The following is a 26,558-nucleotide window of genomic DNA, read 5'->3' on the forward strand; positions in this document are numbered from 1 at the left end:
TCTACTCAAACTGGTTTCTCTGTTTGGAACACCTTCCCCCACTTATTTACCTAGTGATCACCTCCTCTCCCTTCAAGTCTTAGCTCAGACCCTTCTTTCCTGGGAAGCTTCTTTCAAACACCAGCAAGCAGAGGTCCTCTCTCACCTCTCTGCTCCCACCCACTTCTTACTTACCTTTGTTGTGTATTCACCATTGTCATAGACTGATTCTTGTCTACTTATTGTCCTCCTTGCTCTGTTCCTCCAGACACAGTGATACCACAGGGTTACTCAATGGACCCTCCATGAATGACTGAACAGAAGGAACTTACAGATCTTTAAGGTTTCCTAATAAGGAAATCCCCTTTCTGAGAGGTTTATATAATTCTTCTTTGTAAGTGGCCCAGTCCCCAGGTCTGAACATGGAGGACCTCAGATTCATTCACCACTTCTCTATAAATATCTTGAATCAAACTATAGGACATTCTGTAAATAAATGGAAAACCTCAAGCTGAAATAGAATATAAAACACAACATCATTCAAAAAGTATCCTTCATTGCTAAGTCTTCTTCCCTACTACATATATTGGCCACTTTTTAGATGTTAGTTCTACTTTTTGAATACATGTACATGCAAACCAGATAAATCCTGAGTGAAGCAGCTGCAAACTGGATTTCACCCACAGCTCTGCATCTGCTGTTCTATGATTGAAACAGCCTGGACATGGAAAATGCACGTAATGAGTCCCTGAATTGGGTCTTGATTGCCTTTTTTTTTTTTTTCTATTTTTATAGAGAGGCAGTGAAATCCAAGTTAAGGGTGCTTCAGCTAATGGACGCATCTTGGCATTGAAATGAGACTGCTTTAACCCATCCATGTCCACGTTTATTCATTTAATCCACAGAAAGCCACCAAGAAGGTCTGAGTCCAGGTTTCCATCTCTTTGTCTAATGATTAGAACCCACTTTCCCCTCAGCTGACCAGTCACCACACCAAGGCCACGTACACCCATTGGAATCGGCCTTTTCTGTAGACCAGCAACAAAGGCATGCAGCCAGTTTTTTAAAATACTCTCTCCAAATGAGCCAGATCAAATTTAAAGCTCATTCCAAAATATGTTCTTTTCTACATTTATAAAATAATGACTACTTGGCAAGGCACTATTAAGAGAAAAGGGCAAAGTCTCCTCAAGGATTTCAGCTTTATTTTTCACACTAGTTAGAAAAATGTTTGGAAAAGCAAATTGCAGTTTGACTTAAAATAAAAAAAAAAGGAAAAGTGTTGTGGGAGGGAACATCTGAAGAAATGTAATAATCATAGTGTTTCATAATCCCTTGAGACCAATATAAAGTACTACCAGAATCTAGTACCTCTAAAAATAGAAATAATGTATTAACAAGTTAATCTAAGAGATATATTGTTCTGTTCACTTAGGGAGAAAAGAAAAAAAACTTGACATAAGCTCTCTATATAAACATACACTTTTGACCTACCCATATTTTCAGTGAAAATATTTACTTTAGGGAATTTTTATGTAATTATCAAACTGCCTAGAGTTAAATAAATAGGGTCTCAATAGTCGAATCCACATTCCTTCAACATTTGCTATTTTAATGATAAATCTAGAGTGTATTTTCTCTCCCTTCACAGACAGAAGAGGCAATGATGCTTACTTATTCCAAATGTGTTTTGTTCAACTGGTAAAGATTGGGCAGTGAGGTCTCCTTGACCGAGTTCGATCACTAGAGGCTGTGATGTGTTAGCTTCGGGCAATCGCCTCTGTAAGTGACATGAAGGAAGGCTAAATCGTTGTAATAGTAGAAACGGGTTTGTCATATGTTATCAGCAGGGAGACGTAACATCATCTAAGGCACAGTAGTTGATAAAAATGATTTTCTAAATTCCTAGGTTGATATTTTCCCTCCTTGTTGTGGTAATTGTAGCTGTGAATATTATTTCAGAAAGTGTTTTACTATTTCTACAGGATCATACTAGGGTCTTGAATGAGAATGCGTAAGAAGCACATTCCCAGCAGATGCACATGCAAAGAGCCACTCTTCCTGAGTCCTGGGAATCATGGGATGCTAATCCCTCCCTCCCCACCCCAGGCAACACTTGGTCATGGTGGTCATTTACACCTTAGTGAGAATGAGTTGTTCTGACTTTCCTGAGAATGGAATCTGATAAAAGGAAAAGAGAGAAAGAGTTTGAGAACCAGAGCTACTTGAACCATTAAAAAGTACAGGGGTACAAAAGGGGAAGCCGGGAACCTGAGACAGGAACAGGACCTTACAGTTAGGTAAGAAATGCATGTGCCCAGAGTTGTACAACCCTGCCTAGGAAGAGAGCAGTCAAGCTGGTTGTCAGCAGCCTCGTCCGTCCTGGCTCCCATCTCTGTCTCACCTCATCCTGTACTCTTCCCGTCCTCGCAGTGACCTCCAGCACACTCACCTCCTTTCTGCTCCTCAAGCTTGTCTCACCTCAAGGCCTTGCTTATCTCTCTGTCTGAATCTTTCTTCAGGAAGATCTTTCTGAGGCTGCTCCATCCCATCCTTCAGGTCCCTGTTCAGATGTCACCTCCATAGAGGGGCTGTCCCTGACCATCTCGTCTGCACCATTATCCCACTTCATGCTTTCAGAGCACCTCTCGCTTGTTGAAGCTATGTCTGTGCCTACTTGTTTACTATGAGCAGCCCACTAAATGTCAGCCTCCTGAGGTCGGGAGTTTGATGCATTTTATGCACTGCAATAGCCCTACAACCTAAAGCAGTGCCTGCCTCAATAGTCGGTGCTCAGTAAACACACACTGGGTGACTATACTCCACTTTGTAGATGTGATCTACTCAAGTTTATGTCCTCAGCTCCTTGCCCACAGTAGCTCTGAAGAGTTTGTTGGGTTGAATTACTCCAATAATTACTCTTGATCCAACCTTCTTTTTCAGGGAAGGCCACCTCAGCTCTTTCGAATTTTCTTTTCCATTCCCCTTTCCAAACCCTTAAGCCCACACCCCATGACATGCTATGAATATGGCTGCCCAGGCCCCATTGGTCATTCTAGGGCCAATTAGCAGATCACACACATGACTTCATTTTTGTTCTTTTTTCAAAAGATCCAGGGGAAAAAAGATGAAATTAGTTCTATGTGTTTTGAACAATGTGACCTGTACATTTCTTTCCACCTACTTTTCCCCCTGTTGTTTCTGTCTGAAGGCTGACAGGAAGGAGAGGGGAGAGATGAGTGGCAGCTCATCATCTCCCAGTGCTGTGGCATCAGTCACAGAGAGTCGTGGAAAGCTACAGTCAGGGGTGGGGTGGTGGGGGGAGTCCAGAAAAAATGTCAAAAGAAGGTGTGGCCCTGGCTGCTATGGCTCGGTGATTAGAACATCGCCCTTGCACTGAAAGGTTGTGGGTTAGATTTCCAGTCAAGGGCATGTACCTGGGTTGCAGGCTGGATCCCTGGCCCTGGTCAGAGTGCATATGGAAGTCAACCAATTGATGTGTCTCTCACATCCATGTTTCTCTCTCTCTCTCTCTCTCTCTCTCTCTCTCTCTCTTTCCCTCCCTCCCTCCTTTCCTTCCACTCTCTCTAAAAATCAATGGAAAAAAATATCCTCAGGTGAGGACTGACAATAAAAGAAAAGAAAAGAAGGTGTGGATGCCTAGCAAGAACCACAGAAACTCACCCTGGCCAGTTTGGCTCTGAGGTTAGAGCGTGGGCCTGCGGTCAGGAGAGACCCGGGTTCGGTTCCCGCTAAGGGCATGTACCTTGGTTGCAGTTTGTCCTCGGTCCTGGTTGGGTCGTGTGGGTGGCAGCCACTCGATGTGTCCCTTTCACATGTGTTTCTCTCTCTCTCTCTCTCTCTCTCTCTCTCTCTCTCTCTCTCTCTCTCTCTCTCTCCCCCTCCCACTCTATCTGAACAAAATATCGAATGGTGTCCTCGGGTAAGGATAAAAAAAAAAAGACATAGGTGAAGAACCATAGAAACTCATTTTCTCTCATCTCTAGGCCTTCAAAAAGTATCCAACCCAGGCAGAGACCCTCTCCCTGCTTGTCCTCTTAAAATAGCTAACTGTTGGGTCATTTCAGCGAGGCGGGCCACGTGGAGGCCAGGTGGGACGGTGGAAGGAGCAGGTACTTTCCCAGCAGAAAGAATTCCATTTCTGACCGTCACATGCTGGATGGGTGGGATCTTGGCCTGTTACTTAACCTCTCTCAGCCTCTATTGTCTCATAAATAAAATGAACACAAGAGTGTCTATTTAGAAAGACTGTGTGCCTTTATATGCATGAATTATGTGTGAAAGCACCTAGAACAATGCTGACATCTAGGAGGTTTTCAGTGTTTGGTGATTATAAAGCTGCAACAAATATTTGCCTATAGTGGTTTGTGTGAACCTAACTTTTCAATTCACTTGGGTAAATACCTAGGAGTGGAATTGCTGAGTCGTGTGGTATAGGTATGTTTAATTTTATAAGAAATTGTCCAAATGTTTTCTAAAGTGGGCTGTACCATTTTGCATTTCTACCAGCAATGTATGAAATTTCATTTGCTATGCATCTTTGCCAGTACTTGGCATTGTGTTTGGTTTGGTTTTTGTTTTTATCTTATCCATTCTCATAAGTGTGTAGTGGTATCTCATTATAGTTTTAATTTGTACTTTCCTAATGTCTAATGATGTTGAGCATTTTTTATTCATAACGTTTGTTATCCAATTATTTTCTCTGGTGAAGTGTCTGTTCAGTACCTTGGCCATCCTTACTGGACTTTTGCAGGTATTTTCTTCCAGTCTATAGCTTGTCTTCTCATTCTCCTAACGGTGTCTTTCACAGACCAAAGTTTAAAATTTTTATAAAGTCCAATTTTACAATTTTTTAATGGATCATATTGTTGGTACTATTTTAAAAAACTCCTACCACACCTAAAGTCTCACAGATTCTCTCCTATATTTTTCCTACAAATTCTGTAATTTTAAGTTTTACATTTAGGTCTCTGATGCATTTGAGTTTATTTTTGTATAAGGTCTGAGATTTGTATCAAGGTTGATATATATATATATATATATATATATATATATATATATATATATATACACACACACAATTGCCCCTTTTGTTCCAGCCCCATTTCTTTTTTTTTATTAATTAATTTTTGTTACAGATGTTTCTCCTTTTTCCCCCACTGATTCCCCCCTCCCCCTCCCTCCCTGCCCTTTCCCCAGATTGTTGTCCATGTCCACTGTTCATGCATACATGCATATAAGTTCTGTGGTTTATCTCTCCCCCACCACCTCCCTCTTTAGGGGATTGTCAGTCTGCACCCCGCTTCCGCGTCTCTGGGACTACCCCATTCCTCAGACTGTTATGTTCATTATATTCCACAGATAAGTGAGATCATATGAAACTTGTCTTTCTCTGTTTGGCTTATTTCACTTAGGATGATACTTTCAAGGTCCCTCCATGTAGTCTCAAAGGATAAGAGATCTTTCTTTCTTACAGCTGCGTAGTACTCCATTGTGTATATGTACCACAGCTTTTTGATCCATTCGTCTACTGATGGACACTTGTCCAGCCCCATTTCTTAAAAAGACTATTTTTTCTTTATTGAATTGCCTTTGCACCTTTGTCAAAAATCAGTTGACTACACTTGTGCGGGGCATTTCTGGCCTGTCCATTCTGTTCTACTTATTCTGTTTATTCTGTTCCATTTATTTGTGTTTCATTCTTTATTCCTTTTTACAGTACTACACTGCCTTCATTAATTTAGCTTTATATTAAATCTTGAAATTAGTTAGTGTGAGTCATCAGGTAGTGTCATTCTAACTTTGTTCTTTTTCAAATTGCTTTGTATATTTCAGTTGCTTCACCTTGCCATATAAATTTGAGAATCACCCTGATATTTATGAAACATTGTATAGGATTTGAATTGAGATTATATTTACTCCATAGATCAAATTGAGAGGAATTAACATTTTAACAATGTTGAGTCTTATAATCCATGAACATGGTATGTCTCTCCATTCAGTTAGGTCCTCTTTCATTTATTTCTTCGGTGTTTCATAATTTTTAGCATACAGACACTGCCCAGATTTGGATAGATTTATAAATAAATATTTTATTTTTAGGGTGCTACTATAAATAATTTATTCTTTTGAATTTCAAACACCAATTGCTCATTGTTAGAAATACAATTCACTTTTATATATTGATCTTATGTCCTTCAACCAAACTAAATTCACTTATTAGTTCTAGAAGCTTTTTGGAAAATATTTGGGATTTTTCTATATAGACAATCGTGTCTCCAGTGAGAGACAGTTTCATTTATTCCTTATTAAAATCTGCATGCCTTTGATTTTAATGCCTTATTGTCCTATGATGTTGAATAGGACAATTGAATCCTAATAGTCAATCTAAACACAAAATAATTAAGACTAAAATAATGTCTAATTCTGGAAGTTTACATTAAGGGTATAAGAAAGGCTTCTCAGACGTACTCATTTGAGCATTCATTTAGTTACTAAAATGTTTACTTGTACCTTATCATGCAAATTGTTGTGAGAAAATCAAATATAAACCAGGCTTGGATCCTACCATCAAATACTTTACAGTTGTAGAAAGGTAATAAGACATGAAAAATAGTTACTACATACAAATAAAAAGGTAGGAAGGTTGATTGGATAAACAGAGAAAGATCAGGAGAGAATCCTAGAAGCAGAAGAGCAGGTTAGAAGCCATTAGTCATGAAAGTCTGACCCGGTAATGGCTATAAAGAAGTCAGGATGGGGGTCACAGGAACAGTACAGAAGTGGGCGCTCCAGGATTTGCTGACTGATAGTAGAGGCCAAAGAAGAGGGAGGATGCAAAGAGATCTTTGGGAGTTAAAATGTATTATTGTGGGGGGGTTTTTTTGGAGGGGGTGGGAGTCACAGATTGGTATTCTTAGTTTGAGGTGTGCACTGAAGATTCAGATGGGGTGACCTGCAGGTGGGCTGGCTGGAACTAAAGGGTAAGATGTCAACATGGTAGTAGACCTTGATCATGATACCCGTTTTCACCCCAGTCCTAGGCTCTGAGTCTGTAAATACAGAGGGCTAGCATTGGCCCTCCCATTGAAACAGAGACACAGTTAACTGTAGGGCAATGGAGAAGAGGAAGGTATGGGTGGGTCCCCAAGCTCCAGCCCCTTGTAAAATTAAGAGAGGGAGCCCTAACATTTACATTGGTTGAGAGAAGAGTGAAAAGGTCACAATTTTTCCTGTGTCCATCCATTCAGGGAGAGTACAGAAATTCATTTTACAGAAGAGAGAACCTGTATGAGGTGAATGAGATGCCCACAGCTATCAGAGGGTGGCAAAGCTTGGATTCAAACCTGTCTTTCTCTGATAACAGCTTGCACTTAAGCAGTACTTACCATGTGCCAGGTACTATCTTAAGTGCATTCATCCTCATAATTACCCTATGAGGTAGTTTCTATTATTACCCTCAGTAACAGATGGGGCACAGAGAGGTTCGATAACTTCCCCAAGGTTTCACTGATAGTGAGGGAGGAGGCATTTCCACACTATTTGTACTTCAGCACTACAATGTGCCGGCCAGTGATGTCCAGCAAACCGCAGAGCCTCCTGAACCAACAAGAGGGGGACAAGTGAGGGGCAATGCAGTCTTTATCCACAGCAAAGTGATAGCATTAGAGCATCCACTGTGAGCATCACTGAACATCTACTATGCACCTAGCACTGTGCTGAGTGTTGGGAATAAGCAGATGCCTTAGACTCAGTGCCTGTCCTCACAGATCTCAAGAAGCATCTCATACACTCTGAGTATAACATGCCCTGTGATATATGGCACTCTGACAGCAGATCCAAAGTCTACGGACACTCAGAGAAAACAGGCATTAATTTTGTTCCTCTGTCAAGGAAAGTGGAAGACAAACTAATGCATTATGGCTGAAAGCATTTGCTTTTGATAAAGTGGATATTTAAGTATCAACCTGCCTCTTACTCAGACTCATGCCTCAGTCTGCATCAAGCTGCTGACTTTGCTTTCTGAAGAGAAAGCAAGAAACTCCCCCACAGTAAGTGGAATTGAAAAGATGTGGAGCATGGTACTCCCACCTCAGATGCCTTTTTGTTTGTTTCATTTGCCTTTGAAAAGTGCACAGCTCATTACAGTGGAAACTAATCATAGCTCTCATTGCAAAGTGGATGCCAGGGAAGACATGACCTTTGCTTCAATAAGTCTGTGTATGATATTTATGTAGGAAAGTGATCATTCTGTCGGGAGGAGAGATATGACCCTGGACAAAATCTAGAAGGGGGCAAAGTGTGTTCTTTCCTTTGGGGACTCACTTCCTTCATCCTCCCTCCACCTCACCTTTATTCCCTCTTCCATCTCTCTCAGTGTTTTAATGCTTTCTTTTTTTATTATACCTTCAAATTCCTCCTAACTGATGTAAGAAAAAGGTCTGAAACTCTTTCCTACTACAGTGTAAATGATAGGGAATCACTTATATAGCCAGGCCTCTCGAACGGGGAACAGTGGAGGGTACCCAGGGGTACCCAGTTAAGCCATGGAGTCAAAATAGCACTTCTCTGAGACAACAAACTTGCTTTAAGATTTAAGAAGGAAACTTTTTTTTATTTAATTTTTTTTATCCTCACCCAAGGACATTTTTGCATTTATTTTCAGATAGAGCAGGAGGGAGAGATGGAGGAAGAGAGAGAGAAACATCGATATGAGAAAGACACATCGACTGGCTGCCACCCACACAACCCCAACTAGGGCTGGGGACAAACCGCAACCTAGGTATGTGCCCTTACCGGGAACCGAACCCGGGACTCTCTGGTCTGCGGGCCGATGCTCCAACCGCTAAGCCAAACTGACCAGGGCTTTAATTTAATTTTTTTCTTAATTTATTTTTGTTACAGATGTTTCTCCTTTTTCCCCCCCATTGACACTCTCCTCCTGATCCTCCCCTCCTCGCCCCATCCCCAGCTTTTTTGTCTATGTTCATGGTTACACATACATGCATATAAGTTCTGTGGTTTATCTCTTTCCTCCCCTGAGCCCTTTGACCCCCTCCTCTGAGGTTTTGTCAGTCTGTACCCCATTTCTATGTCTCTGGGTCTATTTTGTTCATTATATTCCACAAATAAGTGAGATCATGTGATATTTGTCTATTTCCGATTGGCTTGTTTCGCTTATTTTTTATTAAAACAAACACAAATATATGCCATGGAAATGAAATGGTTGAATAGATGAATAACATTAAAGTGAATTGTTATAAAAGAAATACTGTACATGAGGCAAGCCACTGCTTGCTAAGACCCCAAGCCTTAAGGCTAGCAAGTCCTCTCCTCTGGCCTCCGTCCCAGACGGTAAACACGGCAGCCCCTGCTGCAGGCGGGTGATGGGGCCTCGAGGAGCCCCGTAATGGGAGACCTTAGGGTCAAGGGCTTAGATCCAAGTAGAGATAACACAAGCAGTGGGCCTGAGTTTGGAATGAAGTCCATCAAGGGCCTAAGAAATACTTTTTATCTCAAATAGTAGGTGTGGGGGTTTGCATATTTAATTTTGCTTTCAAATATTTTTTAGGATTTTCTCCCCTCCTCCCACCATTTGAAAAAAATCCTTGTAAACTCACATCGCTTTGTGGCAGATGGATGCCCCAAGAGGCGTTTTTAAAACAATCTTTATCTTTCACCTGCTTCGGAGATTCTTGATTTTAGACTCCTCTAGCAGTCCATTGAAGCCTACAGACTATTCAGAAAAAGAGATTTTAAATGCACAACAAAAGCCCTGGCCAGTTCGGCTCAGCGGCTAAAGCATCAGCCTGTGGATCAAAGAGGTGTGGGTTTGATTCCAGTCAAGGGCACATGCCTCAGTTGAGGTTCATCCCCAGCCCTGGTTGGGGTCGTGCAGGAGGCAACCAATCGATGTGTCTCTCTCACGTCAATGTTTCTCTCTCTCTCTCCCTTTCCCACTCTATCTGAAGATAAATGAAAAAATATCCTCGGATGAGGATAAAATAAATAAATATACAACAAAATACGCAGGACTGCATTAAATTGAAATACAGTTCAAAATATTTTTGCAACCCCATAAAACATGCACTATTTTGTTACTAATTAAATAATAAGTTCTAGGAGCCAATAAAGTACTGCAGGTTCCAAGTGGTGATGGGGGGAATGGTGAGTGAAAATAACTTTTTTATCTCAGAAGCAACTATGACAGAAAAGTATAATTTCAACTGATGGCAAAATCACAGGTAATGTGAATACTTCTGTGATTTCTTGCCTGTATTTATCCTTGAAGGAAATGCTAAATTTCAGTTAAGTGGTTGAAAAATAAAAATGCATTTTCCCCTTCCCAAGTTTATGAACCCCCAAATGATATGCCCCTGAGGTAGAGCTTCTAGATTCTTCAGATTTAGGTCTGAGTTATTGGTTTCCAGCTATTCTGATAGTTTGGATACTGAGACAGAACACGCTGAGTAACTATTATGTAATCAACAACTAGACTTGGACAGTATTTTTCAACCCCCACCACACCCCCGCAGAACACACGGGTTTGGACAACCCCCTCCACACAGCACCGTGTCCCACCTCCATTTCCCCTCCTGGTGACTGTGGGGGAACTGCTCTAAATTTCTCAGGCCCAGACCCACACGACTTCTCCAAACTTGGCCAACAAATGGCCCCTTCTCCTTTGCCTCCCTTATCCATCTTTATCTCCTGGTTCCCACTTTTCTAATGATTGTAGCAAAATGACTCACCTTGAGCATGTAAGAGATTTAGGATGGCTGCATTCCACAAAGGAAGAGGATCATAAGGTCGGGGAAGTGGGACACCTGCCAGCTTCAGTACCTAGACCAGAACCCCCACCCCAGATTCCACGCTTGAGAGACTACTTTTCCTAGGAGATATGAAAGGCAGAAAGCAACGAGCGCTTACTGAACACAAGCATGCAAGGGCTAGGACTGCATTTTATTTTCTCAATCTAGAAAAAAAAAAAATAGGCTATTAATATCTCCATTTGTGAATTAGTAAAGAGGCTTAAAAAAGCTAAGTAGCCTGCCTGAGGCCACACAAGCATCGGCTCTGTTCCCCTCAGTCAACCCAGCAGCACCCCCAAAATGAGTGCCACAGAAGTCAACAGCCATCGCATGGGGCTGAACAGGAAGGGCATTCCTCTGCCCTCCCAGGACTGGATCTCACTACCCTGTTGAAACCACATGCGGCTTGGCTTCCACACTGACACTCTCCTGCTGTCCTAAATCTCGGCCACTCCTTCCTTCTCAGCTTCCTCTGCCTCCTGTGATGTTGGAGCTCCTCAAGGCCAAGTCCTTGGCCCTCGTCTCCAACTGAACACTGTCTCAAATGAACCCTACTCCAGTGAAATGTACCCCTCTTCGCCCAGCTGCCCGAATCAGAAACCCGAGAATGACCCATTGCTCTTCCCTCCGCTTTCACACTCATATTCAACCAAACACAAAGTCCCCACAGGTTTTACTGGTAAGAATATCTGGAATCGTCCCCATTCTCCTAGCTCCAGTGAACTGATTTCAAGATACATTATTCTCATCAGGATTCCCAAAATAACCTCCTAGCCCCTATTCTTGTGTCCCTTTAACTCATTTCTGCTGTTTATTTATTTTTTCAGTAGTTTTCCATTACACCTTCATATTAAGACCAAAACTGGTAGCATAAACTAATCAGTAAAGTCCTGTTGGGTGGGCTTCCTATTGCGCCACCCCCACCTCGACTCATTTAGTCACTCGCACTCTACTCTCCCACTCCTCTATACTCTTTCACTTCTTCCATTACCCATGCTTCCTCCAACCTCTGAGCCTTTGCACATGCTGTTCACTCTGCTCAGCACGCTGATGATCCCTGCTTTCATTAAGTAACTTTCTACTCCTCCTTTGGTTCTCAGGTTAAATGCTGATAGAGAAGCTTTTTCTAACAATCCAGACAACGTCCGCTTCCCCAACATCCCAATTTTACACTTAGGGAGTACTGTCCTTTTAGTTAGGATTATAATCAGGTTCACCATTTAATGTCTGTTTCCCTTTCTTTGATATAAGCTCCATGAGAGCAGCTCCTTAGCCCACTCCAACACCCTGCATGGGTTGGTACATAGTTGAAACTCAGTACATCTCTACTGAACTAATTAATTAATTACAGGGAAGTCTCATTTTTGCCATACTTCTCTAGACTTTTCTAGAATGATACAGATCAACAGGTGATTTTATATGTTCAAAATAAATAAACAAGAATTTACATCGTCTGTTGGAATTTACAACTGAAAAAAAATGACTTATACCTATAACTCAAAGAATCTAAAAGAATCTCATCCTACTTTTTTGCTACTTCAATAAGAGTTAAGAATGAAATAAAGTTTCATGCACTACTGGTTAGTGCCTGTCATCAAAATGCATGGCTTTTTGGTTTCCAAATGAGTCATTATTCACTTATCAGTGGTGATGAATGGTGTTTTCCCAAGAAAGCTTTATTTGTAGTCACCTTCATGGTAGTGAAAATGTATGTGCTTGTGTAACCATCAAAAGCAGCTGACTAACAAACATAAATGCCTTATGCTCTGGGTTTTTGGATAAAGGTTAAATGTACATTTCATGTTAAAAAAAAAAAAGTCCATACCCCAGATTTGACCAGTAACTTGCAGGTGAGGCACCCCACAACAGTTAGAGGAATCAGAAAGATATTTCAGTAGAGTGAAACAGCAGATGAGGTAATGATCTGAGCATATGAAAACAGGTCCAATCAAAACTTATTTCTGCCAGCCTGGCATGGCCACCAGACCCTTACATGTGCTTTTGGTTGTCCCTGTTGTGTCAACCTTTAAACTGGGAATTTTGTCCCATGTAATATGCATCTTTCTTGGTCAAAGGCAAAGTACATATTTTAGCTAGCTACACCTCTTTCTCGAGCCATTTACAATGGTGAATAATGTCTAATGTATTCAGAAGCAAACAATTCAAAACAGCATGTTTGGGCTACTAATCTTTTAGCATCTGTGATTTGTAAAGGAACGGCAACCATCAGAGTGGCTTGTGATGCTGTGCCTGAGTGATGCTTGATTTCAGTTCTCAACACTCCATTATTGCCTTAAAATCAAAGACAGCCTGATGGATGCTACACAAAAACAACACTAGGAATTATAGTTAATGCCACAGAACTAACCTTTGCTCTAAAATACATTCAGCCAAGTATTCACTATGTGGTGGACCTGCCTTCCGAAAGAAAGAAACACCACCGTTGAGTTCTCAGAGGATATATTCCTTCTCTAGGTAGCTCCTTACTGAAGTTTTGAGTTACGATTTAGGATTTCCAAAATTTGACTGACAAAAGCTCAGTGTCCCACGCTCCATGCTGATGTCATTCATTTCTAATATTAGCGGCAGAGCAGCTCAGGTTCACCTGGGAAAGAGGAGCGTTTATTTTGAGTTAAACAGGAGCAGATACTAAAAATGAACATGCTGAGACTTCCTTCTGGTATATCTGACACAAATAAAAGAGTTAAACCCAGGCAATGAAACTAGTATTTTGAATAAAATAGAAAAGGGATTCAATCGAATTGGAAATTGGATGTGCGTACAGAGTTTTTTTGTAGCCTCAACTGTGCAAATGCTGAGGAATTAAGAAATAAAATGAAAATCTATAAACTATTTGTTGTACAGTGGCACACCAAGATCATAAAGTGTTCATGAAAATTCCACATGGGTGAGATAAAGAAGATTCCAGGGCACCTGGCATAGCCCAGCATGATGTGTTAACTTGACCATTATTGGTGGTATAGCCACACAAACAAGCTTTGGCATAATACGTTGTACTCATTAGCTCAAATGCATCCAGTATTTGGGCTATTATCCAGCAGAGCTTAAATTGATCAACATATCTGGACAACTGCCACATAGACACAGGCAGAAGGATATGATGAGCCATTTGCAATTGCAGAAATTGTGTTGGAATTCCATGCCCTGAGCTGGAGGGAGGTGGAGGGAGCTGGAGGGAGCTAATTCCTCCTACCGTCTCCATCTGCAGAGGGAGAGGCATCATCGTGCGCTGAGAGAGCTTTATGAGGTAGGAGTCTCACAAAGATACCAAGCTCTAGACAAAATCAGGGCAATGGATGTAAAGATCACGTATGGCTCCTGCACAGAAAATGCCTCTCACTTTAAAAGCAACCACCTGGCCCTGCTGGTGTGGCTCAGTGGGTTAAGCATCCTCCCATGGACTGTGATTCCCAGTCAGGGCACATACCCAGGCTGTGGGTTTGATCCCCAGTATGGGGCGTGCAGAGGCAGCTGATCGATGTTTCTCTCTTACATTAGTGTTTCTCTCTCTCCCTTCCTCTCTCTACAAAATCATTAAAAACATATTTTAAAAATAAAAGCAACTACCTGAATATGGTAACCATTCCTTCTAGGGTGAAGATATTTTTTTTAAGAGTTGAAGGAAATAAAAACATGAAGGCTCAATGTGGGACCTATTACCACGACATCATATTTGTCTGTCACTGAACTTTTCTAACAGTGAAAAATTTGCTAAGGCTTTCATTCCAGAAAGCTAGCCTGGGAATTTCAATAGCAGTGGCAAAAAATGGGCCACGTTTAGTATTTGCTACTTTGCAGTTTGTTTTTGCTGACGATTTTAAGTTTCTCCATTTGCTCCTCCAACTCATAGCAGAGTGATCACTATCTTCCTAAGTCACTGTCATAGGAAACAGGGAAGGTCTCCCCACCTTGTGTGCAGAAATGTCGCTCAGTAAGTGCCCAGTGACATAATCTTTCCCTATTTGAGTTTGTGATAAAAAATGTCATGCTCCACATAGTTTTCTCCACCATGTCCCTCCTTCCTGTGTTCTCAGAATCACTGAAAGATAGTAAAACAACATAAAAATCCTCACCTAGAATCCCCCCCCCCCCCCATGACAGCCACATAGTTGTGCAAATAAAGGCCCTGGGCCTGGTTCCTCTCTGTATCCCCATGGCCTGGACATTGCCTGGGCTGGTCTCACCTCTCCATAAGTCTTTGCTGACTCATCAATGTTGAATAACTCTATGTGCAAGACTCCTATTCACACTTACATATATACACTTCTTGTTTTGTTTCGGTGTTATCTTTTTTTCTCCTCACTATATAGGTTCTGCTCTTAATTCCCATCCTTAAAATCAGTAGACTTTTAGACTATGAGAAAGGTCTTCTGGTTGCACATCCTGTAGTTTTCTGAGAAACTATTAAAAGAATCCTTTTTTGACATACAATTGTAATTTTAAAATACAAATAAATAAATAGATAAAAGATCAATTTATTATGCAAATTATTTTCATGGGAGAGGTCTGGTTATTTTCCTCTTGGCACAGTAGTTCAGAATATTTTTCACAACCATCTTTATGCAAGAGTTTCCTTCCAGGTGGACATAACCAATTTCTAAGGGGAAATTTAGCACTATGTCTGTGAGAAGGTGAGCAGAGACAGAAAGCACCAGAAATAATTATGGCTTCCAGTTGTTTACTGTGCAACACTTTAGCAGACATTGTCATGTCCCAGCCCCACAACAGCTATGCTAGATGAATGGTACAGTCGTTATTATCCCATTCTAGTAATGAAGAAATGGAACCCCACAGGAAGGACATGCCTTCTCTAAGGTTACCTGGCTAGTTGCAACAATGGGACAGAAACCTGGGTCTTTCAACTCTTTGCAATGCGATGCGCTTTAGAATATGCTATGAAATTAAGTGTGTTGTTCAGGTGAATTTATAAACAAGAACAATAAGTAGAGAAAAGAAACTGATGCAAAAACTAGAGCACTAATTACTAACTCCAATCCAGGGAGGACCTGGCGGAGCGGAGCTGTGCTGCCGTTGGAAAAGTTTGCATGTGCTGTTTTGTTTGAGGATCTGACCAGAACATAAAAGATGTGTGTACTTGAAATATCAGGAGGGGTCACTTTGTAAATTATATGATTATCTAATTGATACAAAAAAAATATTGAATGTAAACTGCAATTGGAAAAGTATTTTTTTTTAAAGGGGTGCAATTTTCTACCATGTTTCAATTATTTAAGCTTCACCTCCTCACATTGGACCCATACAAATAATAATCATCATCATCATCCTCATCATCATCATGAGGCATCCTCTCTCTGAGAATTCAGTTTCTTCTCTGACAGCAGTTAGGTGACAGGAAGATGGGTTGGGTCTTGGTCTCCATGGACATAACTCACAATAAAGACTAGAGTGCCTAGTTCTCTCCCTGTTTAGAGAGTGGAAATATATTTCCTTTCCCTGGTAAACTTTTAGGGTTGAAAAGCAGAGGTGTTGATGAGGAAAAAAAGAACCATTTAAAAAGGACTATCTGGCTTCCTTATAGCCACTTTATGTAGCATTTATTTTTAAATAATCTAAATTAGTTTAAATAGCCTAAAGAATTTTGTATTTGTCCCTTTAATAATCCCCCTACACTATGATAATACTGTTTTAGAGGTTAGTTTGGCAGTTACTCAGCCCACAGATCATGTTAAGGGTCCTCTGCGGGCAGGCCCCGCTGATGAATGATGAATAAATAATGAATGACTGTCTGGCGAATAAGATAGATAGAGCTCTCGGCCTCAAGGAACTCACATTCTAGAAAGAAAGCAAAAGACAATTGTAAGCAAATTAATAAAAACCGTGATTCAGGGCTGAAAAGCTGCATTTGATGGGGACATTTGCTCTGTTGCTGAACCTGAGCACGTTTGTGATAACCTAGTGCCCAAATTCAGATGAATGAGAGGCTCTCCCCAAGGCCACAGCCTGATTCTGGGGCTCTGACTCCAGTCAAGCACAATGCGAATATTCATGGTTAGTCTGCCTGGTGTGGCTCAGTGCATTGAGTATTGTCCTGTGGACTGAGAGGTCCTGGTTCAATTCCCAGTCAGGGCACCTGCCTGAATTGTGGGCTCAACCCCCAGTAGGGGGCGTGCAGGAGGCAGCCGATCAATGTTCCTCACTCATATTGATGTTTCTATCTCTCCCTTCCTCTCTCCGGACCGCAGGCCGACGCTCTAACCGCTGAGCCAAACCGGCCAGGGCTCCCTTCCTCTCTCTAAAAAAATCAAAACCTACTCTAAAAAAAAAGAGAGAGAGAATATTCATGATTAAATGCATACAGTGTCAACTAACAAAACAATGACCACATGTTACTTTATTTTTATTCCAGGAATCTTGGAAAATCAGGACTCAGAGTTTCTTGCTTGGGTCTTGGTAAGTACTCAGGCGTCATGTGGGGTGGGCCGGGAGGTGGGAGATGGGGGAACATACCCGGGAGTGCAGGTCAGGACCTGGCCTAAGGTGAGAAGGGACTCCCTGCCCAGCATTGCCCCATTCCTCCTTCTGACCCTTCCCTGCCCAGCACAGCCCTCTCCCTCGGGCCCAAGGAGCCACTGTGTCCATGATGGTCATGGGGGCCCATCAAACAGAAAGAAATCTGATACTAACGCACACCCTAGAGGAAGACTCACGTGTTACTTCTATTCAGCAAATGTGAAGAACCTTGTGGCATCATGTGTGCTTAGCCTACCTGCAGCAGCATCTGAACTTCTTCTCTCCTTGTGTTCTCTTTGCCTAATTCTTTCTCTTAGTTTTCTATATTGTTATGTATTTTAGATTTTAGATACTTTGTAATCTACCTCAATACTTTGGGGACAAGGATATGTGTGTGTGTGTGTGTGTGTGTGTGTGTGTGTGTGTCTACACACACACATGAAAGTTGGGAGGAGAGTTTCTTGATTCCTATTGAACAGAAGTGTGTACCAGGGAAGGGATGACAATGAATAAAAGATAGTGGCAACTAATTCTGCCTCCTTCCACTGTATTTCAAAGATATTAAGGTTATTAAGGATATTAAGGTTATTGAGGCCTAAGATTTTTTGATTCTTTCTAATGATCTGATTTGGGAGCTAGGGTGGTCTTTGTTCACCTTAAGTCTAAGGGAATTTGACATTTACTTAATTTATAGCTCCAATCTTGTTAACTTTCACTTCTGTTTGAAAGGAGATTCACTATCAGGGATCATATAACCTTAGTTATATGAGAATATGCTTTATGGTAAATAATTATTCACTATCTGTTATTGAAAGAAACCACCTATAAATGTAAATTAAAAATATAATAATTTAAGAAATATAGTAAAAGATCATTGACCAATTATCTCATAGAGTCAGTATCTATGACAGAAAATAATTTAGTCAAAACTACATCGGAAATTCAACCAAAGGCCCTTAAGAGTATTAAAAAAATTCAGGTGTCCATGAAGTGCCACAGGTAAATGAGTCTCCAGAGGGCAGACAGCAGATTTTTAAAAACCCTGTGTGTGAGCTGCAGGGGTGACTTTGAAGCAGATGGTCCAGGAGCAGAAGTCCTGACTTAGCTCCCAGTTTCTCTGAGAGCGTGAGCACTTGTGATAAGACGCTGCATGAAAAATAGGAGGAAACAAGGAAGTTCATGGGCTGACTGGCTTCATTCAGAACAAGTAACAAAGCTGGACAGCTTTGCTTTAACAGCTTCTCTGCGCTACCTCTCGAAGCCAGAGGAGACAAAAATGTCAGAGAAAGGAAGAATGCACCTGCCTTGGATCATTTACTAGGCTCTGCAGACCCCAGCTGTCGAATCCAGGGGGAGCCAGGGTTACTGCTGTGGGTTTGGGATGTCAGCAAAACACAGCCCATGTTCAACTGAGGCTTTGGAAATTAAGTATCAAATGTTCCAAGCAATCGTACAACTATAGATGTCCTTTATTGAAATACTCTAAAGGCCATAGTTAACAATTCTGACTTTCTTCTCTATCAGAGGACCCGATGGGAAACTTGCCTGACAAGCTTTCTTTTAATAAACTAAGAGCAGGTGTAAATGAGAGCAGGCAGATGAAGTAACTCGAGGACGAACTGAAAACGTCTGAAGGAACACAGCTCTGCTCACAAGAGAAACAGGGAAAAAATTAAGTGGCCAAACCCACCTGTGGGTTGCTGTGGTTGGCCTGGTTTATAGATATACTGACAACTGCTATTAAGACTCAAAGTCTAAGAAACTGATGGGGAAAGAGTAAATCCACCAAAGAGTGACTGAAAATCATCCCAGTTTAGTGGGAAGTAGGATCATCTTCTCAGAGAGGAAGAACACAATTTATGTATGTATTCATTCATTCATTCTGAGCAGACATTTAGGGAACCAGGCATTGCATTGGTTATAAGGGATACCAAGATGAAAGCACAAGGAGCCTGCTTCAGGTTGCTCCTGGTGTAGTAGGAGCGAGGCAGGCAAAAACAGTGTATCTGACAGTGCCGTAATGGAGAGTCCAGGATGAACCACACACAAGGAAGGTCTCCTGTGGAGTCTGGGACAGCTTCACAGGGAAGGTGCTATAGAGTTGAGACTTGAAGGGAGTCATCAAGCAGAGAAGGAGGTGGAAAAAGAAGGTGAATAATTCAAGATAGAGGGAGCAATCCAAACAAAGGCCTAGAGGGAGACCCCCAGAGCAAGAGGAACTTGGGGAACCACTAGTGTGTGTGCAGAATATTGTGAATGCACGGTGCTCGGAAACCTTAAGAAATGAGCCAGGGAGGAAAGCTAGGCCTGGTGGAGAAAGCCCTTGTTCGCCTTGCTAAGGCATTCAGCTCTCGGCTTCTAGGTCTCTGCTCTCCCGCTGAGCCCTACAGCCCCAGGTCTCGGGAAGGCTTGGAGGACGAGAGACAGACACCGCTCCACCTTTCTCCGCCTCCGCCTTCCATTGCCACAGCTTCAAAGTAGCGCTTCTCCTTAATGTAAACATAACTTTTTTAAATGTAAAATTTTTAATGTAATAAGTAATAAATGACCATTTTTAGAGCAGTTTTAGGTTTGCAGCAAAACTGAACAAAAAGTGGAGAAAGTTCCCCTTCCACCACATACACACATGTTCCCCCACTATCCACATCCCACACCAGAGCGGTACGTTGGTTACAATTTTACACTGACACCTCATTGCCCCTCGAAGATTATAGTTTACATTAGGTATACGTATAACTGCTGTTGTACATTCTGTGGGTTTGGACAAATGTATAGTGGCATATTTCACCATTATAGTAGCATACAAAATATTCACTGCCCTAAAAGTCCTCTGTGCTGTCTTTCAGCTCTCCCTTCCCCCTAGCCCCTGGGCAACCACTGATCCTCTTCCTGTCTCCATAGTTCTGCATTTTGCCGAATGTCATATAGTTGGAATCATGCAGTATGTGGCCTTTTCAGATTGGCTTCTTTCACTTAGTAATATGCATTTAAGTTTGCTCTATATCTTTTTATAGCTTAATAGCTCATTTCTTTTTAGTACTTCACATTACATTTTGAAGGGGGTTAGGGCTTGGGAAGCATCCTTCTGCCAAACAAAAGTTAAAACTCTGCTCTAGCATGGGGGAAAAAAAACACTTAAAAACTTGGATCAGAAGTAGGACATGATCAAATGTATTAGAATTGATGTCTGGCAGCAATACAAAGGCCGCATTAGAAGGGGGAAGGGCTGAGACCAGAGACAGGACAGATGATGAGGCAGTGGTACTAAAGATGGACCAGAAGGAGGTGATTATCTAGGAGGAAAAATAAATGGGACGTGGTGACCTTGGGGTACAGAATGAGAGGTCTCCCTGAGTAGAGGATGCCTGGGTTCCTGGACTCAGTATGAGGGGGGACACGCTGAAATCTCAGGAGGAAGGGCAGGAGGGAGGATTTGGACAAGTGGGAGCGGTGTGGGGAATGGTGATCGGAGTGCCGGTGAACTTCTGTTTCGGGAACCCTGAGAGAGCTCTGGGCTGGAAATAAAGACTTGGGAACTTCTAAGAGTGGAGAACCTGGGGTTGTCCTTACGATCACCTGCATACACAGAAGGTTGAGATAGTTGCCCAGGTTTAGGATATCCACCTTGTGGAGTGTGCCAGACAGCATTCACCCCGAGAGCAGAGACCACCTCTGCTTTTTCTGCACCCCTATTGTACCTTTAACAGATCACAATATCTGGCGAGTAGTAGGTGCTCAAAAATATTTATTGAATGACTATCTGTATAGACGGATCAATTGCTATGGAATGACAAAAAGCACCCTGGGTAACAGTGAAGATCTAGCAGAGGTCAGAAGTCATGAATTGCTGAGGTCCACCAATCCAGCTCTTTGGTCTTCTTCAGCAGCATTTCAAGGGGAAACAGAGAAGGCACGCAGAGGTGGGAGGTGGGGAGAGGAGACAGATCAGCCCAGCATGGAGCACTGTCCCCGAAGCGGCCGGGGACCGGGTCCACAGCACGCACCTGCCCTGGAGTCAGGCTGGGTTGGCCCGCAGCCCTCTCAGCAGAGCGCTCAGTACTGCCAGTACTGCCATTAGAAAGGCATCTGCCCACCCGAGCCGCTCCGCAGAGTCCGCACGAGGAGCCGGAGGACCGGCTGATTCACAACGTGGGAGGTGACGCGCCTCAGGGGCAGCTGCTCCTCCCCAAGCTGGAAAGGGGCTGACTTTACCCGGCTGTTCACTCGGATGTGCGCACGTCCCTCCAGACAAGACGAGAAAAGGGGCGTGTGATGGTTAATTTTATGTGAACTTGACTGGGCCGTGGTGTGACTGGACATTTGGTCCAATTATTCTGGGTGTGTCCTGGGGTGTTTTTGGATGAGATTAACATTTGGATCAGCGGACTTAGTAGAGCACCCCCCCCCCAAGTGGGTTGGTGGCCGGCCCTCATTCAATCATAGTTCACAATGGCTGACCCTCCCTCCAAAAAGAGGGGACTCTTCCTGCCTGACCACTTGGAGCTGGAAAGTAAGACTCGTCTGGCCTTTGGACTTGAACTGAAATACTCTCTCTTACTGTGCCTACCAGTCATATCTATACAAATATATTTTATTTTTATGTTATAATATATTACATATAATTATATAGAAATGTATAAATATATTTATATGTTAAAAGATATATAATGAGTTATGTTAAAATTATAAGGTTCTATTTCTCTGAAGAACCCAAACTAATAAAATCACTTTGCTAGTTTCTCACAACACCGTGCAGGTGTATGTGGCAAGCTGGCAGGTGTTTCTGGGAAGGATGCAGGAGACAGGGGGACGGGGAGAGCTCAGATGATGGGTATGTGGTCACGTGCTCATTTTCAGCTGAGCCCGTATTGCATCTCGAGGAGAATGCCATCATCCCTGGAGGAGTCCTGTGCTGTTCACTGGTCAGGAAGGGCATTTTAAGCAGCCCTGCCAGACAGGGTTTGGTCTGGGTCTAAGCAATGAAGCAGAGCAGAAACACTCCACACCTCTGGGTCCTGTTTTACACAAACCTCCAGGCTGTGATTCCTAGGCAGTGCAAGTGACTCCGTGCTCATTGCATTCTGTGTTCTTTTAGGCTGCCTTTTCTCACTTCCTCCTTGAAGGAATGAAGTCATAAAGTAACATATGTAACACCTTGGAGCACCTACACTTGGAGCACTCTCAAGAGGTGCTTCTTCTCAAGTCCAGCTGCACATTGGCATTACCTGTGGTGCTTTTTAAAATGCAAACAGCCCTGGCCGGTTTGGCTCAGCGGTTAGAGCATTGGCCTGCAGTCCTGAGAGACCCGGGTTCGGTTCCCGCTAGGGTCATGTACCTCGGTTGCAGTTTGTCCCTGGCCCTGGTTAGGTCATGTGGGTGGCAGCCACTCGATGTGTCCCTTTCATGTCGATGTTTCTCTCTCTCTCCCTCCCACTCTATCTGAACAAAAAATGGAAAGAATGTCCTCGGGTGAGGATTAAAAAAAAAAAAAGCAAACAACTGGTCTCCACCCAGCCCAGGGACAAGTGTGTTTAAAAGCTGCACTGACTCTGTGAGGTGGAGGGGATGCAGACGTGTGTGAACTGGTCTCTGGGTGGAGCAGATGAAGGCGATGAAGACATGTGTGAACTGGTATCTGGTGAGCCAGGTGCCAGCAGCTATGATTTCTATCCACTAGTAGCAGCTGTCCCCAGTCCTACACCCTGGAGCTGGCGCGAGTCATTTCTTCCTGAACTGCAGCCTCCAAGAGGAAAACCTGCCCGGCTCAGGGTTGGCCTTGGGGTTCTCTGGAGCTGAAGTCCGGGGAAGGTTCCTGGGGCAGGCAGATGGAGCTCAATCCCCTTCCATTCAGCACCTGCCACCTGGGCCCTTCTAGCCTTATTCCCTCCTTGATCAAAGGAACTCTAGAGCAAAAGCAGTGAATCGTAAGAATAAACTGGCTTCTTTCTAATGTGTCACATATATGCAGAATGTACTCCTGGCTCATCTCCCTCTGCCTTAGAGATGCTGTCACTGCACTAAATATTTTGACACCAGGAGAACATGGCTTTAAATATTTAATATGGATGGTATTATTTTTGTGACACTCTTCGTGACTGTCATTCTTATTACTGAGGCCAAAGCAAACTAGCCGCCTCACCTATTATTATAAAAACATAACAATAGCATTTATAAATAAAGTGCCTCCAACACTCTTGAGAAACCATTTAAATGGTGCAATTTCTTCCCTCAGCGAGTTTACCAATTTTCTGCATAACGCAGAGCAAACTATCTTAAGACCAAAATACCCACAGAATTTAAATGGTGCATGAATATTAAACATAGAACCGGAGAATTTTAGGCCTGTCACTTCCTGGAATGTCTACCTTGGGTAAATACCATGGTGCAGACACATTAAAAATGAATAGGCATTTGTATTTTTACAAAACGGTTTTAAAATACTGCTTCTTCATTTTTCATACCTCCATGGATAAAATCCTTCTGAAGAACTGCTGACAACCTGGCTGCCTCTGAATTACCAGTGACTGCTGTTCACGTGCCTTTGCTGCCCGGTGGAGTGTGTTGGATACAGCAGGGGAGGGCACGACAGCCTGAGGTCACAGTCGGGGGGGGGGGGGGGACGTGGGAGGAGAACGCAGAGGAGTCTACAACAACCCCATGTGCGCTTGCGCACAAACACCCCTCTTTGCCCTCAGTGCAGCAGTAAAGGGAGAATAGCCCTCCAATGCTAACCTAGGATTGAAAAATGAAATAAATGGTTGTAAAATGTTTCACTGAGTATCAGGGAGAGAAGGTCCTCAGTGGACCCAGATGTGGGCAATTTGCTGAACTGGTAACAATTTAGAAACATGGTCTCACAGTTAAGTGAGGGAGAATTAGTCCTTGCAGTCACCACCCCCTTTACAGATGGAAAAAACAGAGGCAGGAAGAGGGGAAATGTCACGGCCAGTAGTAGAGACAGCAGAGCCCCCATCTCCTGCCCCGGCCCCTCCACCAGCCACCTGATTCCTGCCACCCATCACCTCCAGCCTCCAGTCCCCAGAACCACTGCCGTCATCTGCGCCTGTTCACTTCCTCAGCCTCCCCTTCCAGAAGTGAACGTCTGGACCAGGCAGGTGCGGCCCGTTCCAGCTTTGACAATCATGATATGCGCAGTGATCAAATTCAGAATGACTCCAGGGCAGCGGCTGGTAAAAAATGCCTTTACTTTAATAAACCTTTTCTTTTTTCTTTATTGATTTATTTTATTTTATTTTTTATTTTTTTAGAGAGAGAGGAAGGGAGAAAGAGAAAGAGATAGAAACATTGATGAGAACATCGATTGGCTGCCTCCTGCATGCCCCCCACTGGGGATCGGGCCCACAACCCGGGCATGTGCCCTGACTGGAATCGAACCAGTGACCACTTGGTGCATGGGTCAGCGCTCAACCACTGAGCCACATTGGCCGGGCAAAAATGCCTTTACTTTAAAACTAGAAAATGTTAGAGCCTGGACGAGTCCTAGCGTCATTCTCCATAGTGAGTATAGACAATGACTCATCAAAGCTCCACAGACAGAATGGGGACCAGAATCCGTGTCTCATGGCCCACAGTCAGGTGTGTCTTCCCTGTTAAAGATTTCAAACTCAGAATGCAGCTGTCTGCCCTCCCTTTGCTTGTGTGTGGTGCCCTGAACGAAGCTCTGACCTCCTGCTCACACTGCCCGAAGACCTCGTGAAGTCCTGCCCTGGCCCCTGCACTCAGAAGCAGCCTGGCTAAGGCATACCTTGTGTCCATGCAAGTCTATTCATGCTGTGTACCCAGAGTTTGCTCTGAGCACTACAGTGACAAGATTCTTTTCCAAAATCCTATGAAGCATAAAACCCAAATGAGAGTTTGACCATTTCAATCAGCAATTCAGTTGAGCTCTTGTAATAGTGAGGCTAAATACGAGGGAGGCTGTGGGGTGCTGCCCTCCTGTAGAGGGGCTGTGCCCCTGGCATGCTTGAGTTAAGAGAGTGCAGGGCCGTGGGGAGCCACCTCTGGAAAGGTGGCATCAATGCCTGAGGGGTGACCTGCAGTGCATCAACACACTGAGGGAAAATGTGTGGAGATTCATGCACATGCCTTGGAGGCCTTAGCTGGATGAAGTTAGGGATAAAATATCAGTTCTTCTTAGGTCTATCGAGTGTGGATCACTCAGAAGTCTTCTTGAGTAATTGAACAGAAAACCCAGCTCAAAGCAAACGCAGAAATGCCTAGGCACACATGGACTGTGGACCCACATGGCTTGACCCAGGGATGACTCTGAGCACTGTAAGCTGGAGGTTGGTCCCATTTTCAGGCTGCCCTCAGAGTGAACCGATGGCTGCAGCAGCTCCAAGGATTGTATCCCAATGGCTCTGACGGCTTTATGTATCCATCCTGAACCAATCACTGAAGGACTTCAGTCAATCAAGGACCCCCTTGGGGAAGGGTTTAAATCCATCCAACCTCAGAGTGCAGATTCCCAAGGGAAATTTAAAGTGCACTTTCCTAAAGAGTTCTGAGTTCTTCTGCTCTGAGTTAAAATGAAAAGATATTCCTGGATCTATGCCCAGCTGGAGTGGCTTAGTGGATTGAGTGTCATCCCATGAACTGAGAGGTCCCGGTTCAATTCCGGTCAGGGCACCTGCCAGGGTTGTGGGCTTGATCCCCAGAAGGGGGTGTGCAAGAGGCAGCTGATCAATGTTTCTCTCTCACACTGATGTTTCTATCTCTCTCTCCACTCTCTCTAAAAAAATCAATAAAAACATTAAAAAAAAATATATATATATATATATATATATATCCCTGACGTGGAAGTAGGGTACAGACTGACAACCCTCAGAAGAGGGGGTTTGGGGGGAGGGAGGAGATAAACCACAGAGCTTATATGCATGTATGCATAATAGATGGACATGGACAACAAAGCTGGGGATGGGGTGAGGGGGGTTGGGGAGGAGGGTGTCAATGGGGAAAAAAAAAGAAACATCTGTAACAAAAATAAATTTTAAATAAATAAATAAATAAATAAATAAATAAATAAATAAGATATCCCTGAATCCTGACAGCCCTTCCCCCTATTTTAGCTTATCTGAGCTTTTTCTTTTTTTTTTTTTTTATATGAATTTTTATTTATTTTTTTGTTACAGATATTTTACCTTTTTACCCCATTGGCATCCCCCACCCTACCCCCCCTCCACCCTGTCCCCAGCTTAGTTATTCATGTCCATTGGTCATGCATACATGCATATA

General features: G+C 43.0%; 1 protein-coding gene across 1 annotated transcript in view; it reads left to right on the forward strand.

Moving 5' to 3' along the window:
* KCNAB1 (potassium voltage-gated channel subfamily A member regulatory beta subunit 1) overlaps positions 1-26,558 on the forward strand; it is a 327,016-nt gene that overhangs the window by 207,678 nt on the left and 92,780 nt on the right. Inside the window, exon 2 of the mRNA XM_036242904.1 lies at positions 17,200-17,243. Coding sequence (XP_036098797.1) covers positions 17,200-17,243 — 44 coding nt within the window. The remainder of the gene's footprint in view (positions 1-17,199; positions 17,244-26,558) is intronic.

The sequence above is a fragment of the Molossus molossus genome, unplaced genomic scaffold (genome assembly GCF_014108415.1).
Source record: "Molossus molossus isolate mMolMol1 unplaced genomic scaffold, mMolMol1.p scaffold_m16_p_5, whole genome shotgun sequence".
NCBI classification, from domain to species: domain Eukaryota; kingdom Metazoa; phylum Chordata; class Mammalia; order Chiroptera; family Molossidae; genus Molossus; species Molossus molossus.